Source organism: Vidua chalybeata, chromosome 4 (assembly GCF_026979565.1).
Source record: "Vidua chalybeata isolate OUT-0048 chromosome 4, bVidCha1 merged haplotype, whole genome shotgun sequence".
In the NCBI taxonomy this organism is placed as follows: Eukaryota; Metazoa; Chordata; class Aves; order Passeriformes; family Viduidae; genus Vidua; species Vidua chalybeata.
The window spans coordinates 18,043,774-18,063,315 of record NC_071533.1 but is presented as its reverse complement, the minus strand read 5'-3'; the positions used below and the strand labels follow the sequence as shown (position 1 = coordinate 18,063,315).

General features: G+C 41.7%; 1 protein-coding gene across 2 annotated transcripts in view; it reads right to left on the bottom strand.

Moving 5' to 3' along the window:
- ADGRL3 (adhesion G protein-coupled receptor L3) overlaps positions 1–19,542 on the bottom strand; it is a 479,733-nt gene that overhangs the window by 198,109 nt on the left and 262,082 nt on the right. For both annotated transcript variants that reach the window (XM_053940149.1, XM_053940150.1), the window contains exon 5: positions 1,000–1,109. In XM_053940149.1, the coding sequence (XP_053796124.1) occupies positions 1,000–1,109 (110 nt within the window). The remainder of the gene's footprint in view (positions 1–999; positions 1,110–19,542) is intronic.

Below are 19,542 nucleotides of genomic sequence, written 5' to 3'. Positions count from 1 at the left end.
TTCCTCTCTGGACAGGGTGCCTGTCATTGCTCAGCTACATCTGCTCTCCTGCAGCCAATGCTTGAGGCAACAAAGATGGTCTTAGTCCTCAAGCCAAACTCTGAGTTTCAGCAAATTGATGCTTCCTGTTGCTCTCTCAATACAACACCGTGGGTTGAAAGCATACATTCCCATACCTGCTTTATTATTTTGAGAGTGTGCTACAATAAGCTTTGGCCTGAAAACCTGGAAATGGCACTGTTATTCACCACTCAGCTCTCTACAACTGCTAATAAAAAGTGCACTTCTCATAGTATTGCTATTTCCTTTTTCAGGTACACCCTTTTTGGCAGTAGGACCTTAACCACATGTAACAAATTTGGCTTTTACAGAAAAGAAATTCTGAGGTACACAACTTTTTGTAGCTCTGAATTTCCCACTTGGCACATATTGCTGTCATCTCAGGTGGCTTTCTACCCTCAAAAGTTCAGTCTCAATGGCTTGCCTGTAATTTGCCTTCATAACTTTGGAAGCTTATAAATTAGTATTTTTCTACGATCAAACATCAAATTACCCAAAACAATAGTGTCCTACCTCCTTGGTGATACAATACTGTATTTAAAGCACTTATCAAATGCCACCAATTACGTGGACATAGGTCAGTCGAAGCACACTACTGTGAGATTACAAGCACAAACCTCTGTAAAGAGAAGCTGTAAGCCAGCAATAGTGCTTCACTCCTCTGGCATGCCTTCTCTAATGGGGTTTCCCAAGTGTTTTCCAAAAGATGATACATTACTGTTATGCTGTACAACACAGGAAACATTATTAGGATATTTTTAACCTAAGCACAAACCTGACACAGAGAACCATGTTTCATATCTTATCAGCTCAGTCTCATATGATGCACATGGTCTGCTTTACTTGCCCTTGAGCAGCAAGAGACAAGGTCAAGGCTGTCCCAATCTCCACAATAAATCTCTACTGAAATAACAAGTGCAAATATATTGGGATACATACTGTAAGGGACACACTCATACTGCACTTCCAGGTACTTGTACGTCCCGGGGCACGGGTCTGGAAACACATCAGGGCCGGCAACAACTGCACACTGGGTCCGATTACTGCACCTGGAAAGCAACAAAGATGAGAGTCAGAAAACAGACCAGACAGAAGGACAGAACAAGAAGCTGAGTGGCCCCTGCAGTGTCAAAAAGATGCAGGAGTAAGGACTTCAGCATCACCTGGGGGAGCTCAGCAGTGAGCACACAGAGGCTGATGGCAACACCAACATCTTCATCAGCTTATTACCAAAAGAGAAGAGGCACGGTGGCACAACCCTTCCCTCCAGGCGGTATTTCTTTAATACCAGCATCCTGACCAAACAAAATGCAGGGACTAAACCAACAATGGTGGCAAAAAATAATCATTGCATCTTTTATAGCAGGCATAACAATATGTTTGCAACATTTTTATGAAGTGTTCCCACAAAACCAGTTATCTTGTATAATACTGCTTAAGCCAAAGCAAAGACTAGAAACAACAACACTTGAGAGGGAGGAAAAAAACATCACCAAATAAACTGTCTAAAAACCAAAATAATGTTTTCATACAAGGCCTGTTAGGGAAACTTCCCAGTCTGATCATTCACTTTTGTGCCTTGCATTAGGCACAGATGGCTAAGTTTTAATCCATTATTCTGCCCAGCATGGATGCATCTCCTTGAATGAGGTACATTTTCCAAAAAGCTTGTTCTCCATGAAGAAGACACACAGAAGGAATGACCCTCCCTGCAGCAGTGAGCATCTTTTCCAGCTTTAGAGCACACACACAGAGGTTGGGTTCTGCAAGATGCTCTTCCTGAGGCATATACAGGTCCATGGGTGACTGACTTGTGCATGTGTAGAAACCCACATTTGCCTCTGATTTCATGGGACAAACACCTCTAATGTACAATTGGTGATGCAAAAATATTTAGCAAACAGTGATTATATAGAGAAAAATCTTCTGCTTCTTTGTTTAAAGAAAAAAATATTATTAGTCTTTGATTTTTCTGTTTTTGCATGCCAGAAATACACTTCCTAAGGGCTAGACAACTACATTTATTTTCTTTAGGATTCTGCCTCCTCTGACATGAAGTAGGACCCCTGACCCTCCCGCTCTTCTGGCAGAAGCTGCAACATCCAGCACAGAATTAATTTAGGTCTGCAGTAGAAATGCTTCATGTTCACCTGAAGCTACAGTTTGTCAGCATTAATGCAGATTTTATTTGACCCTATAAATTAAAATTGATTCATTAGTGACTGCCTTAAGCTCCATAATTTCTTTAATTTTATGGAAAGAATAATAAGAGGGGATATGCCTCCTCATCAGGCTGGATATGAGATAATCCAGAGGGCTGGGACATTCTCATGTTTTCTAGCTGAAAGACAGTAGTTATCACAGCAAGTGACTAGTTCTGCTATATAGACAGAAAAATAATTTTCTTAACAAAAAAGATAACTGTCCTCAGCCATGCTGGGATATCACAGGTAGCCCAGACCATGCAAGTGGGCAGTTTTCCAGGAGAGGCTTTGAACATCATCCAAAATTTTACTTTCAACAAAAATCCTTTTGATGGGCTCCATGTGCCTTTCAAAAAGCAATTTCACTGGTCTAATCAATAGTCTTCCTGGCTGAAGGGACAGCACTGGCCACATTACACAGAATAACAGCAATGGATCAAAGATCCCTTTCAAAATCACAAGTAAATATCCAGAATTATGAGGAACTGGAGGTGGGGGGAGGAGCAAACACATTTAGGGTTCATCTGTGCTGTGTTTTCTTTCTGTTTGCAAGGAAGCGTTTGCTTTGAATGGTCAAGCACTTCCTTCCTTCCTTTCTTTTTAATGCAAGAATTTGGACACATAAAACAAAAGTGAAAATACAAACTGGAAAGTTGTCTGTGAACAGCACGGTTTTAACCTCCTCAAATGCATGCTGCCTTCTGCAATATCACCAAAGACACTAAAAGTTTCATGATACAAGGGTTTGAATGGGGAATGCAGGATGCACAGAAATGCAAAAGCTTTTCCCCCCAACTCTAGGACATCCTGAAGCCCCCCTACACTTTCCTGGAATGGGGGACAGCAAAGCCTACCAAACACAGGAACTTTCAAAGAAGGTGAGATCAAATTATCAGTGCCACTTTGGGGAGGAAACACAGAAAACCAAATGAAAAACTCTCAAATAAAATCACAAATACTACGTGGTGTCAGTACCTCACAAAATTAACTAAAAAAAAGGGTTCATATTAAAAACAAACAAAAACAAAAAAACAAAACAAATTTAAAAGAATGAAAACCAGAAGAACTCAGCCTCCTTTCTTTTTCACACTTCTTTCCTATGGGCAGCAAAATAGAATCTGGCACTTGGCATTTTGAGCCTCCTTTTATCATCCCAGAGTGAAACATACAGGTTTGTCATTCCAGCACACTTAAGGTATGACAGCAATTTACACTAAAAACCATAGGAAAAAACCTAATACCTAAAAAACCTAATCTTCGATGAAGTATTACTGTCAGACATCAGACTATGGAAATTTTAAGGGGAGAAAGAGGTAAAAACCACTCATCATTAAAGCTCTGGTTGCTCTGCTTTTGCTCATGCATTTTATCCCTTTTACAACAGCTTCTTGGTCCCTTCAGCTTTGTCATATTTCTTTCCAGACAGATTAAAGGCCCAGGTGACACTAAGTGACATGCAAAAAGTGACACAGGAAAGGAGATATGTAAAAGATGATCAATCTGGAGCCTTGAAAATGACAGGGAGAAAAACCGTAACATATTCATGCCATATTCCATTTTCAACAAACCAGGCCATGAGCTTTTCCTTGTAAACCACTGGATTTTACATGGAATCTTGGGATTCCTTGGCACCTGGGTCTTGGCAATACTTGCTCCAAACTCCTGCAAATTGTGAGGCTCAGTGCTGGGTACTGACCTTTCCAGTAAATGAAGCAATTATCTTTTTTTTTTTTATTCTTGTTTTTTTTTTTTCTGTCATGTCCTGTCTGCCACTGCCCACCTCACTCCATTCCCCCTCCCTTCTTTTTTCTTTTAATTTTTCTCTCTTTTCTTGAAGGAAGATCTTTGCCAGCTACTGGAGGTACAGCTTGCAATGAGAACCAGCACTGCAGCAGCTGATATGGAGCTGGTAAGTATGAATCTGTCTCCTCTACTGGGCAATCACAGAAACACCTCCCTTAGCTATACACGTAGCTCTGCATCACACTGGATTCCTCTCCAATAATGCAGGAACTGCTTGCATTGCTGGCTATAGCATAACTTTAGCATAACCCCAGGAAAATACAGTCACCTTTTTCACACCCATCTATATCTCTTATTACTGCCTTTACACAAGCACCTCTTATTTCTAGCACTGATTCATCAATTCCTTCAAAGAAAATCACTTCTTTCCCCATCATTGCCCTCATGCTACAGCTTTTCCACAGCAATCCCTGACCTCTTGGAGTATTTCCTCATTCTCCATATGTTCTGATGCCAAGCAAACAAGAGGACTGTGACAGGACTCTGGTAATTTTAGGGGACCAGATAGAAAATTTTATGCTATTAAAGAAACAGCATTTTAAAGGCAAATGTTCTGGAAACACAGGAAAACTGAAGTAGCCCCTCAAGTGGTTTTAGTTCACCTTGTTGTTGTTTATTATGAAATCTGACAAGAAATTTATAGTCATCTCTTTGTGTGTGTGCTGGTTTGATTTATTTTGCAGCCCTTATTTCTATCTGCCATCATTCTCCTTTCCCTGTTATGCCCTGAAGTGCAAGGTGGGCACATGAGTAGACACTGCTTCTCAAAGACCCTCTCCATATCTTGGGCCACTTCCATAATGCTGCTGGGGTTTGTGGACACTTTCTCTGAACCAAGAGTGTCCACTCAGCTCAGCAAGACCAACCAAGAGACCAGAAACCAAAGCAAAATCCAAGATCAGCATTTTCAGCCCAACTTCAGCCACTGATGCTCATCTCTTTCTGTATGTTCAGGAAAAAAGAATACTCCAAACCCCCCGAAAAGTCAGTCCAAGGTACTTGGCAGCCTTTAAGCATCCATCATTTCATAAACCTAAGTTCATGTTATTCACATCTATGTTTTGGAGAGGAAAAATCACTCTACTGGGAAAAGTGTAAATTGTTGCAGTTGCAAGATTATTAAAAAAAAAAAAAAGACAAAAATAAAACCAAACAGAAAGAAAGAAAAAAATAAGTGTGGGGGGGGTTCCCTATGCATTCCCTCCAGCTGCATTTATTCCTACTTGTTAAGTTCCCCATTTTGTCTTTCTACCTAGATATGTGGAAAAATATTTAATCTAGAAGCAAGGTGCCAATCCAGTATAACAAATACATTTTAACAGAAAACATGGATTATTTTTGCAGAATTTCTCCCAGTTCCAGGGGAAAACGACTTTCAGGAGTTTTAATGTGAAACAGGAACAGTATTTTATATGTCATTTGTTTTGCATTTATAGCAGTGGGACTGAAGGAAACATTTGAGTTCAGGACCGGCTGCAGGGCTCAACTCTGCTTACAACTCTGTTCAGACTTTAACTAAAAACAACACCAAAACTTCATTCCCCTTCAGCAAACTGCCATTTCTTCTCCCTGGAAATATCTTAATGATTTTTAAGTTACAGGGTCATCTTGTGATAGCAAAGCAGAAACAATTTAGACGTAAACAGCTGCTTATTCCTGCTGTGATATCTTTAATTATTTTTTTTCGATGCTGACATTGTTAATATATTTAGCAAGAGACAACGAAAGGAAAAAAAATAGTTTGGCGGTTTATTTTCAGGTTTTCCAGAAAACTTTAAAGCATAGACATGTCAACATCATCAGGCTAGACATGTCTGTGGCAATACATTTGCCAGAACAAAAATGCAAAGGCAGCATAAAATAAAAGAAAAATCTCAAACAAAAGCCTTTCAGCATTAATCATCGCAGATGCAATACCAGCAAGTCCTCCAACTCCCCACCTAGGAGGGGACCACATAAACCGATGCCTAAACCACGGAGACAGGCACCTGTTGTGCTGGGGACATCAGGAGAAGAGCAAAGAGAATCCATGCACGGCTCCACAACAAGCCTAGAGGTTCAAACATTGATTTCATGCTAACACACCCTCCATCTTATCCTCCAGAGACAAGCCCTTCAGAGATGAAGCAACAATTTCTGCAATGCCAGAACCTCTTGTGAACATGGCACAGTGGAAGCTACTACGTGGGGAAGCCACCTGCCTCCTCTGAATCCACAGATTGTCAGAGTCCAGACTGGGTGTTAAACATCCTGAGGATGGGAAAACTTCACATCCATGAACTTAGATTTGTAGAGCATGTACTGAGCTGCCATATCCAGCCCATGCACTGCTAACACACCCTGCTCATAGCTGGTGCTACCCTCCACCTACAGCAGCTTCCAGCAAGGGATCCTTAATGCCCACGTGTGCCAACCAAACCACTCACCTGTGTTTCATGAGCACTGGCTGCCAAAAAAACAAGGCACTCTTTCTCTCTGCCCTCAGCTGAAACACCTACTTTACACAGACTTTATTTTTTTCTGTAAAGACAAGGCAGCCATTGTGTGCCCAGGCACACTAATATAGCCAAGACATCAATATCTAAGCCTCTTCCTCAAGGTCTATTATGCTTTTCTAATGGTTTTATAGTAACAGACAGACTTAATTCATTATCCTTCATGGCGATGCTGCAAGACATCCTTTTCCTTCCCTTGCACACAAAAATCTCCTCTCTGGATGAGTGCTTTAAGAAAGAGGCTGTCACAGCAAGTAAGTTAGCCAGGAGTGTGTTCTCCCCTGTCACTATATGATATTTCCAAATCAGTCCTTTAGGAAGAGCCAAGAGGGGAAAAAAAAAAAAAAAAAAAAAAAAAAAAACACACCACCAAACAAAAAAACTGGAGAAAGTAAACAGGAAGCAAAGAAAAATATCACTAAAAAGGGGAGCTCACGTGATGGATTGGAAATAAGGGGGAAATTAAAAAAAACAAGGCAAGCAGAGAAGGGAGGCAGTGGAGATGGGAGAGGGGAGAACAGAATTGTAAGCCCCGAAAAAATACTTGGGTTCAGTACATTTGCTTTCAGTAATGTGCTGCACAAAAGCGAAGCTAAGTCCGTCACCTGTTTAGCTTCCAGAAACAAAGAATTCCTCAATTCCTCAACAGAATCTTTTTCTGCCTCTGCAAAACCTTAAAACCTTAATGACAGGGAGATGAAAATCCAGTTTCTCTAGCATTTTTTTTATTATGAATGGGCCTTTTTATTGATCTTTCAGAGCACTGAGAGGCTGGCTTTCCAACCTCTGCTGCAATATAATTATCTGCGGTGTTTAATGCTAGCACAGACGAGTCCCACTACACAGTGCATTTTGTTGTTTTATTGACAGGTTTTAATTATCCAGGTGTTAGAGCTGTCAGATAGGCTGCTTCTTATATGATCAAACTAATACAGGATGAGGCAAAGCACTCTAATTGCAGCCTCCCCTAGTGCCTCTGTGCAGAAATGCCAATGAGAAACTGCTATGATTATTGCAAAATCTTATAAAATTTGATGGGAAAAGGAGTCCTCTTTCTATAGCTCCAACCTATTTCATCCCCCTTGTTATTATTTTATATTGAACAAAGGAAAATTGAAGGAAAACAAGCCTCCAAAACCACCCCAAAACCCCAGAAAAATCTTGCAGAGCCAAACCAAATATGAGCTGCAAAGGTCACCAAAGGGACTACCTTGATATGTTATGGAGAGCCTGGGAGCAATAAGGAAAACAGGTCCTGAAAATAAATTAAATACTAGTTTTACAGAGTAAAAAACAAAAAAGTAATTGCACTGTTTCAACTCATTGATAAGGCCCTTAAAATTTAACAAGAGGCATTTAATAGCAAATTCACAAGACTTAAGAATTTTTTATAAAAAATTTGGGGCACCCCTGAACATGGTTTATCTGCTGAGCTGCCAGGGACTCCCCCAGCCAGTAATATGAGGTCTAGGGCAGGACCTGCCAGTGGGGATGATGTGATTCATCATCAACCTCCAAATGAGAGTTTCCCCCAAGCAACAAAAGCTTTTTCCTCTATGCTTTGTCATGTAGTATCTCTTACATTTTATTGTTTCCTTGGATTTCTTTTATCTCATCTCCTTGCAATTAGCACAGTGAGGAGAGGAGGTGGAATCCCCAAAGGCAATGAATGTGTAGAGCAACAGGCGAGCTTGCCAAGCGGCCCGTGCCCATGTGCCAGGATGCAGCACCCCTGCAGCTACAGGAAACAAGCCTGGTGAAAGAAATTCTCATCCTTAAAGAAAAAACAACTAAACAACAATGTGCCCCAGCACAACGGGTGTATTTGGACAAAAAGTCTGGGTCAGCATGGAAAACAGATCTGCACTGAGCACATCTCAAGCAGTGTTGCTCCAGCTGCAGGGAAATGAAGACACAAGCAAGGCCAGGTTTGCAATGCAGGCTAACATTACTGGAGGGTCCTCAGGGCTAATCACCACACCAGCCAGGCCTTAAGACTGTAAAGCTCATCTTTTAAAGAACTACATCTGCCCTTTTACAGGTACTCTGTTTTTTCCAACTCAATAAACTTCTGTAGCAGCCTAATAAAAAAACACTTTACACTGTCGAGGTACCTGGAGAAGAGAACCAACACCTAAAACAAACCAACCAATAAAAGGCTCATCAGTTTAGCCAGACTTAACACTAGTTAAAATAACTGTGAACAGAAAAAAATCTGGTTTTTAATTAGGGCTAGAAGGTCAAATTAAAGGCTAAGGGAGATCTGGGCTGAATTTCAGCTCCACATTACTTTGTCTTCATTGCTGTTTTAACACAAGTTAATGTGAGCTAAAGCCCATTTTTTTCTTCTTTAGTGCAGCTACCCAGAGCTGGGATAGCCAGAGCAAGCTGAAAAGGGTTCTTTTCTCTACAACAGCTCTGAAGTGTGTTCAGACCCTCAGTCTACCATTACCTGCATGTCCACTGAGCCTGCAGCACAGGGAGCAATGCTCTGCCTGACACCAAAGTGCTGCAGCTCTGTAGCACTGTGAGGTACAAACCTGCTACTCAGCACTGGCTGAGCAGGAAGCAAATTTGAACATGAACACTTATAAATGTTTTAAATATATTAAGAAAAAAAATCGTAAATAAATATTCCACCCTATTTTCAAAGGAAAATCCAGTATTACTTTCACCGTATCCCTCTTTGCTAATTGTCACTATACTGCTGCCATTTACTTTCACCACCCAGTGCCCCCATCCCAGCCACTCAACAATTGCTGCAAAAGATAAAACTGAAATCAGAGAATATTGTCTCTGAAGGGGCTGAAGTAATCTGTATGCATGGGCTGGTAGGTTTAATGTATTAGCCTTTCACCTCTGCAAATAGGGTTAAAGAAATGTTTGGGACCAAAATAATTTATACTGCACTCCATCTCAAATTTTACATAATAAGTGAATGAAACAAAAATGAACACGTCCAAACAGCACAGAAGGTCAAGGCTGGGCAACTCCCTGATGAACTAAAGAGTGAACCAAAGGCACGCAGGCACTTCTGCTTCTATAACCCAGAGCAACATCTCTCCTCATTGCTCTTGCCAATAGCATGATACTGAGGTGATTTTTAAGAAAAGGTCGATAGATTTTAGTTTAGGTGGCAATTGGCCCTCAGCCTGTTGCGGGGGGAGAGGGAGGCAGCAGAGTACAGTAAGCTTCCTGACCAAATGAAACACAGGATCAACATGTGGCAGGTTGTGACTTTAGCACCATGGCTAAAGCAGTTCAGACAAAAAGATAGTATTAGTGAGTAAAGAAACAGTCTCCAACAGCCTGCCACATCATGTGCTATTAATACAGAATCTGTTCATGGTCCCCGATTTTGTACAGCACCTCGTGCAAAGGAGACTTGGCCCTCTCTGTGCCTCAGGCATTAAAGCAAGAAAAATAATAACCAGAAACAAAACAAATTTTCTCAAAAAATAATCCTGAAATGAACTAAGTATGTTATTCAATATTCAAAGGTGATTTCTTTTTTTATTTTATTCCAACACAACCAATGCTGCCTCTTTGATCTTCAGTACAAAGCTTGAATAAAGGCAGCCTGCACTTTGATTCTCAGCTCCAGAGAAATCACAGTGTCACAAAACCTTCATATGCTTCCCTGCTCTGCATTGCCCAACCAAAGCATATTCAGAAGCAAAAGGTAAGGGGGGGGGGGGGGGGGGAAGCCAAATCAAATGTATTGAAACCACAGTTGTGAAGTTGCTCAAAATGTCTAAACATAGCACTGAACACTTTGTGGCTGCATGCAACAACATAGGAAGGGATGGAAGGAAGTGTTTTTAAAAACATATGCCTAGCAGCTCCAGAGAGGGTTTCTTACACTGTGCTAGGCACTAGGCTGGGTGAAGTCTAATCACACACCTCCACCCTCTCACACCCCCATTCCTTCCACACTTGTCCTTCCTAGGGCAGTTTTCAGCACATCCATCCATCCATCCATCCATCCATCCATTGTAAGCTAAATATGCCCACCAGCTCTTCTCCTTCCTCACCCTCTGGTCACCATCCTGAAAGGAACACAACTTGTTCATTACATACCTTATCCGACTTTAAAACATATATTTAAAAAAAACAGAGATTTGGCTAAAAAAACTCCTTTGAGAAAAAGTCTGATAGGAAAAGGTGTCTGAACATCTGCAGGACAACAGCTGGTAGGAATGAAGGAACAGGGCTTCTGCAAAACCTCAAGTCTTTTTTGTGACTATGTGGAAAATACTTTGTTAGTAGAGGATTCACTGTTTCATAATACAGAACCCGCCTGAGAATTAAAGAATTACACTCACTGTACGTAAGACAACTTCCTTTGAGGAAGCTAAACACAAAGGCCAAGTTTTCCAGACAGCCTCTGCCTCCCACCAGGGCTGGATTCTTCCAAAGAGCTCGGTTCTTCCTAGAGGAGCTACAAAAAGGCCCAACTGTTAAAGCATGGCCTGCAACTCCTCAATTCTCATGGGGAGCAGTTGAAGCTGACAGCTATTAAGCATTTTTCAGGCAGCAGGCTGTGTCACAGACTGCCTACTTTGGTAATCTAACCCAGAGAGTCCCATTGGGAAAAAAAAAAAAAAAAAGCCTGCACAGGATTGTATGGGAGCCTTAGGTGGGACAAAAACTGGGAAATCCACATTCCAGAGCATGGAGCATGTCTCTGGCAAGTCAGATTTAAAATATGTGACTGATGCTGCTCAGACATACTAGCTGAAGTCCAGGGAGATGGATGAAAGGGTAAAAGATGCAGGATAAATTCATCAGATGTCTCCATAAATCACTTCTATAGTTAACATTTGTTCTCTGCTTTTCATTACTTACATTTCTAAAGCCACTGGGTGCCTTGCTGCAGTGGATCTAATAAAAAGGGAAATAAATTTTAACATCCCTTTTTGAAACATGTTAAAATGATCTCGCTTTCTTTTGAATGTTAATGGCAACCATTACAAGAAATACAATTTCTCAAAACAATTCACTGGGGCTGGAAGAGAAAGCAGAGTCTCGCTGTAGCCTGGAAATTCACTGCCCTGATTACCACCCCAACTGGTTTAAAAGATTTTATTTCTGACCCTAATGTTTTGGGCAGCTTTGTCACTGAAACCTGCCCTTGCTTTGCACAGACTCTCTGACTCAAGGGCAAAATTCCATACTTGAGAAGAAAAGGAATTATTTTTGGAGACTGGCAGTTTGGAAAAGAATCTGAGCTGCCTGACAGCTGTTCAGAGATATGGGATGCCATCAGGATCCCAGTGGAGCATACAGGATTACACCCATGCACACACAGAGAAAATCATTAAAGTTTCTGTCTCTAAAGTTTCACACTTAATGAAAGAAAGCGAGGGAGATATCTGGAGAATTCTTGGGTTATACTGACAGCCAATGATCCTCCTTTTGCCAAGAGGACACCCTGGGAAACTCACTGGCAGTGATGGAGTGGGCCACAAAAATACCAGTGTATCCAGGCAGTGTGGAGAGGGAGAGTAAGGAGTGATGCCCCTCCAGTTCTTCCCTGCTCCATCCCCGGGGGTGTCAGGAATAAAGCAGAGAGCCTGCTGTTGGATGGCTGGAGTTGTTCTACAACAGAAGCAAGGACCTTTATAACCGAGTTTAATCCCTCACAGGTTAAACAAAACAAATGACTGCACGAGTGAGCAATTAAAAGAGAATTCCACAGCCAGCCCTGGAAGAGCCCCGTCATTGATTAATTAGGTTCAAAGGGCCAAGACTAACCTCACAGTCCCCTGAGAAAGAGACAACTTAGCCCCTTCCAAAACAGGGAAAAAAAAAAAAAAAAAAAAAAAAAAGGAAATAAAATATCAGCATCAGCATTCCTATTTAACCCTGGAGCATTAGTTAAACAGCTGCTGAAGCAGTGAAACAATTACTTGGGACTGATCCACATTCAGCTGTATTTTTTATTACATTCAGGAGAAACTTAATTAAGCTTCTGTTACTTAATAAAAGCACTGTTTCTGCCATGCAAAGCCCTCAAATTTGTCGGTGGGGTTTCCCAAGAGAGCATAGCTCCCACTATCACATTCCTCCTGCCTGCATTTGAAGGCTAAGATGATGGAGGATGTTTTCATGCATTAATGCTCCTTGGGGGGCTCTAGCTCTCTCTGCCAGCTGTCACCAGGGTGGAGAGGACCACAGCCACTGATACGTGCCCTGTTATCTTAGGAGACCTATTGGACACCTGAGCAACATGGTTTATTCCCAACCACATCATGGGCTAGGTCATGAGTGCTTCAGCACTGCCAGGAGGAAGGCATCAACTATTCACTTTACTGCAACAAGCAAAAAAGCGACCTGTTCCTGGAGAAAAGCAAACAAACCCAAACATGCTGCTGGCCTTATAGTTGCCCACAGGAATGATCCACATCCTAGGAAATTCAGAGGCTGAACAGTCCTTTACAGGCACCACATACCATTAACAGGGTCTGAGCTGGGTAGCAGGAGTGCACAATCAAGGGTACTCCTGTACTAGAACATGTGAAGTTTCACCAGCTCATGCTATCAGAAAGACTCCCCTAAACTATTCACCCAAGAATTGCCTGGAATATTAAGGTTTTAAAAGATTGAAAAAGATTTGCTGAAAGGGCCATGCCGTACATGTGACCTACACTCATTGACTGTAACTCTGCCCAACTTCTCTACAGGATTATCAGCCACATGCTATATCCTAACCACCCTCTCCCTTAAAGTGCTTGTCTTGCCCTCCTCCTGCCCTCATAAAAACAGCTCCTCTGCTCTGACTTACCAAAAGATCCAGTTTTGAGGAGAAAAATCTGTCCTCAGCTTTGTAAAAGTAATGAAAGCAAGCACTTAAACTGCAAAGTGCCAGACAAAAAACACTAACCAGCTGCTCAGACTCTCTGGACTTTCACTGAACTGACTGTGGATGCTCAGACAAACTTTGGTGAAGTAATGAGAAAATTTCTCCCTGGGGAGGGAGAAAACCCAAAAAGCATCACTTGCTGAGCGGAGCCCATGGCTCGAACAGCTTTTCAGCACTGGCACCATGACCAGAAAACTTCTGAACACACCGACTCACGCCGTTTCCCAGCCAAGGGTAACTTGCCAATTGGCTTTTGGCCCTATTGAACTCTTTGCTGGGTGCTTGTGACCCTGAAGTTACTCCTGGATGTTCTGACACATCCAATTCCACATGTGCCCTATTGACATTTATATTTATAAAGCTACCTTTCCTTTCCAGGAGACAAAGGCATGGGTACAGAGGTGACAGGCACACACCAAGAAGCAACTCCCCCAGTCATGTGACACTGCAGCCCCTGCATCAGCTCAGCATCTCACAGCAAGTAGCTGTTAATAATGCCATGACACCTCCCAGAGTTTAAAATCACATGAAGCTCTGAAGTCTGCACACTGTCAGGACCATTAGTGCCAAGCACGCTGGTCTGATGATGCTTGCAGCTACTTTGTCTCTGCTCTCTGAAGTAATTTACTGCCACAGATTCCATTCTGTGGATCTGAAAAAACTGGATTTAATTCCATGGATGGCTGTAAAGACTTAGTTTCCAGCCTGTAGCAAAGCACCCTTATGTTGGTGAAATCCAAACCTTTTCTCCTTGCAAGGGGCTCTGCTTTTTCTGAATGGTGACTTAAAATCCTGCAGTACTTAGGTAGTCCATATTGCAGTTTGGTTGTAATAAGGGGCAAGTGGGGAACAGATCTCAGGTGCTGAAGAATACGCAGTCAGGGGTGAGGATATCTCAACTCACCTTTGGGGTCAATAGAACTCTCTATATTCACTACTGCTAACCCTGACTGCAGTGAAATAATAGGTGAGTGACCACATTTTATTCTCTTTGTTAGTGTAAACAAGAATTGCTTGTTAAGACACAGGTGGCATCCAAATTCTCCCTTCTTTTTCTCAGTGCATACATCAAAAGTTAATTCTCTTCCAAATGTTGAGAATATGAGGCTTTCCCTCATCTGGGCTTTTGGCAGACTTCATCTTACTCCGGGCTTTTTGAAATGTCATGTATAAATAACCAATGCCCCTCATGGTACTAAATTAGCCAGTACAGACATATGGACAGGGCTGAGAAAGCTCACTGTGAACAGACTGACAGACAAACCCTAAAATATTAACCAACCAGGAAATTTTCTCTGTCCCAACCAGTCTCATCCTATGTGTCACTCCCTGCAACCATGCAGCCTGGGAAAAAAGACGCTTTGGTTTTCCACCTAATGGCTATTCACCTGCTGCAGCCAGGGGCTGTGGCTTGATCCTGCAGCCTCTGCCTTGACAAATGCTCTAACAACTCTCTCAAAACACCAGCAAGCCTCACCTCACTCACTCTGACACAACTGAGCAAATAAATAATGCTATTTGTGCACAGCACACCATTTGTCAACCCATTTGTCATTTCTGATCTTTCATTGCTCATGCAGTAAAACTATGTGGGATTTTATTCAAACCTCCCTTGCAGGTGTGATGAATGCTTTATTTATACAGCAGCATTTCATCTTGTGCAACTGTTACTATGCATATACAAGCCTCGAAGTCCCTGTGTGGTGTAAGTAGAAGGTGTAAAGACAGATGACAACTAGAGGCAGCACCATAATTAAAGCCACAGGGGGAATCATGGATGGCTCAGCTAAAACTGGGACAAGCTTGCCAGGGAAAACACACCACTTCAGATGAAGCATTCACTCTCCATCATCAAGCAAGGGGGAAAACATGGATCAGTTCCCAAAGACCCTCTTAAAGGTCAGTGTGACAATGTCTATCCATGCCCAGCTTATCAGAGCACCCATGACATCAGCAACTGCTTTGCCTAGGGAGCACATTATTTCCAAGCAAATCATCTCCCATTGATTCCGCCTGCCAGAATTCTGGTCCAGGACCAAAAAACGTGGAAAAATACACTCCTACAAATAATCACTTATCAGCCATTAATAAATTCCCTTGGGTGGTGTCTGCCAGTGGCCAAAAGCCCCGACAGGAAGTGGCAAAGGAGCCCCTACTAAGATTTCTGTTGTGAGGCACAGCAACCTTATGTGGGACATTGCTGCTCTTCCACACCACTGGAAGCATGACACTGACCTCCCTGCAAAATCTTTTAAAAGCCACAGAAGAAAAACACATATATATATATATATATATATATATATATATGTATGTATATGTATATATATATATGTATATATACACACACATATTACTTTTATAACTATTTAGTGACCTGGGAAATCTGCTGCCTGAACCTGCTGAGATCTACAGGGTCTCTTCTGGAAGTAAAGCTGTAAAGCTCTGTTACAATGAAGGACATCATAACATCTGCCTGGTTTCTGCTTTGCATCACAGACACCACAGTAAGGCTTGAGTGGCGCTCACTCATGCCATGGAGCACACCAAATGTGTCCCTGGCCCTTCATAACTATTTGACACAAATAGGGCTGCAGTAAAAAGAGTAAAGGATCAGCCCTGAACTGATCCCTTTGTTTTCTGGGAGGAACTTCCTTGGCAGTTTTTACTGTGTGAGCAGAATCTAATCAACTCCAGAATGATCTTCCTGGCAGCTCCTGGCCACTTCAGATAAATGTGCAACGCCTATTATCAATTCTTGTATTTTTGTGGGTGTGGGGTAAAGTAAAGGTGAGAGAAATAGCTATGGACCAATTTCAGGTATCTTGATATCAAACCACTCCTTCCTCCACTTTCTTTTTAGATTTCAAGGGGCAGGTGGGATTCATAAAAAACTGTGTAAATAGGCATCAGACTCATGTTTATTGCCTAAGCAATAGAAGATTAGAATTGACAAATGGAGAGGTTTTTGGAGACACAGATGCTACAATAATTTTAATATAATTTGGATTTCCAAATCAGTAATTACTCTATCACATATTTATAATTTTGTAGACGCTACTAGAAATGCTGATGTCTTTTTCTATGCATAGTAATGAGCAACAACAAGGGCTGTTAATATAAAGCCTGTAATGTTTGTATTCATATGTAAATAGGTTATGTAAACGTTTTAGACATTTCTCACTAAAACACTGAGTTCTAATCTAAGTGGCTCCATTCCTAAACTAGAAAATCGCACTCTGCATAGAAGTTGTTTACTAGTCTGTCAGCAAAGCTGCCAAAGCAGTGAGCTGCATTTATAGAGGGATTTTCATCTCCCCATTAGACACAACGTCAGAGTAATTGACAAGGTATAAATGCCCAGACAGATATGCAAGTTGTTATTCAGAAATTTGATTGCATGTGATGTCATACATATTCAGCACACACGCACCTTCAGTGTTACACATGTACAAGCACTGTTTCTGAGCGCTGAGGAATGCAGTAGTGTTTAATTAAACTAATTTAGTTAAGGTGATACAAACCCTGGTTAAGAGCGACAATCAGTTTAGTTTCTACCTGCTCCTAATTGACTAACGTGTGTCTCCAACAAACAGTAAATTACACAAATTTAAACCCACAACTTTAGTTAATTCCAAGTGATGCTAGAGACAGAAGAGAAAAAGAAAAAAAAAAAAAAAAAAAAAAAAAGGAAGTGGACTAGAACACTCCAGGGCAATCATAGAATGGTTTTCACCATAGGATGTCACCATTTTTCTCCCCTCTCCTTCCCCACAAGCTGCAGTCTGCATTTGTCCCAGTTGGTGCATGGGAAGCTTGGAGGAGTGGCCCTTGGGGCTTACACAGCCCATTTGTAACTCAGCTGGAGCATGCATACACCACCACAGCACTGTCCTTTAGAGGACCTGCTGTGCCTAGCAAAGTAAACGCCTGGGCCTCTTTCCTCTTTGAACACCATACTACTAACTTGCATTAACTTCAGTGATACTTGCTCTCAACTCTGTAATGCAGAGAGGATTGCATCTTGAGCCTTTTTCCTTGGTGTGTCTCTAACAAACCATATCCAGCCTCATCCTTTTCTCTTCTTGATTGTATATATTTGCCAAGATGATTTAGTGTCAGTAAAGGCTTTGGAAAGACAGTTCAGAGACTCCCAAGGCTCCAGTACAGCACATGAGTAACTCCTATTTGTAGAAGAGACAGTAGATGTATTCTCTTCATCAGCAAAAATAAAATGGAAATGACAATAAGGATACAAACATCCTGCTGTTGCTGCAGCAATTCTCAGCATGTTCTACCATCTAGGGATAATATTTTCAAGATCAGTTTAGTCCTTTGCTTTTGATGAGGCTGTCAAACACTGCCAGGGGCAGCTACTGGTGTTTTGACCTTGCTCTCTTCTGCCTTCCCTGCTCCTCCTTCATCCCCACTTTCCCTTTGTTCCACTTTGAAGTATTTGTACACCACTCCTGGAATGGTATTAACAATGAACTAGCCAAAGTATATTTACATGTCATGCAATCACAGCTTTGCTCATCCTGCCCTCTTAACTACTGCCTTCAAGCAAGGCAAAGTAACATCAGTCATGCCACGAAACAACAGGGAGAGAAAAGCTTGACATCCATATCCAAGCACTTGAATTATTGTCATTTCCCTGGTGAGCCACAGTGATGTGGAATGACCTGTGACAAACAAGGCAGTTTCCAGTGGAAACTGGGGGCAGGGAAGGCAGATAGCTCTACAGGAAAAGCATAATAATTTCTGCAGGCCACAAGTGTAGACTCTATTACGCCCCTGCCAAGAACAGCTACTCACATGAGTAAAATTAAGAGCACTACAGACTAGGTGAGTAAATCCATGCCCACTTTGTTTCCAAGGACAGAATTTCATCCTGGTAAGGCTCTGTTTGTACAGTGGAATAGCAATATCGATTGCAGCATTTATTGCAGTCCCCCAGTGCAGGAACACTGAAGTGAATCAAACCCACTGTGGTTTTGCCCCTGTGATCACCTTTGTGCTAAGGGGTATTGGGATGCCCAGTGCTAAGAAACTGGATCATAGGCTGCTTTAGATTTTTATTCCCATTCCTCTTGGATGTGATAAACGGTCAGCACTTTCTAGTGATGATGTAACTGCTAAAGCATGGTTGCACCTAACAAAAACATGGGAGCAAAAGTTATTTTGCCTGCTCACCTGGAACTTGTTGCATCAAGTGAAATTTGCAGACAAACAGAGGAAAATTAAAGTTCTTTATTCCTGTGGGGGAACCTTCATCTATAAATTTTAAGAGGAGAAAGTAAAAAATGGGCCACATGGCACATTTGCTCAGCAGCACTGGTGATCTGACATCACTGTGTCACTTAAATATAGCTGTACACTGATCAAATCTGATCAGACTTCTCATTACATAACCTCTTTCAACAAGGACAATTATTTTTACAAATCAATCCAGTGATCCCACTGGGGGACCAAACTTCCCCCTTGGTTTTAAAACACCACCCCTGACCTGATGAGTTCACTGTCTAGCTTACAGACTCGGTAAAAGCCTTGACGCTCAAAATGATGCTCTGAAATCAGAGAAGCATCCAGGACCTTTGTGCCATCTGAGAGTGAGAATTTTTTCTGAAGGAGTCAGCCTCTGTTCAAGGTCTGCACAGGGAACTAAGCCAGCAAATCACTTTAACTGTCTCTGTTAGAAGTATCACAAATGATGATGGTTTAGTATTTGTGTTTAATAAAAACAATTCTTGCTTCATCAAAATCTCTTTTTTGCATAGCCATAATCAAACTAAACCTATGCAACAACCTCATGAAGTAAATGAGGCTGGTAAGAGAAGGCTTGTTGCTGGCAGAGCTTTCTTCATCCTCTATGTAAAGCCAGTTACCCAGGCAAAATAAATTATTTACTGACAGGTCTGTGCTGAAATTAGGAGTCCTAGTGGTATGGCACAACTTCTTCCTGTGCTGTTAACCAACTGCACTGGCAAAATATCTAGCGCAGAGCAGCCTGCAGATCTGTGTCCACTGGTGTTTTCTAAGGATTCTGCCTCATGTCAGGAAAATCCTATTCAGACTTAGATTCCTGCGGTGCCAATATATCCTTATATCCTTAAACATC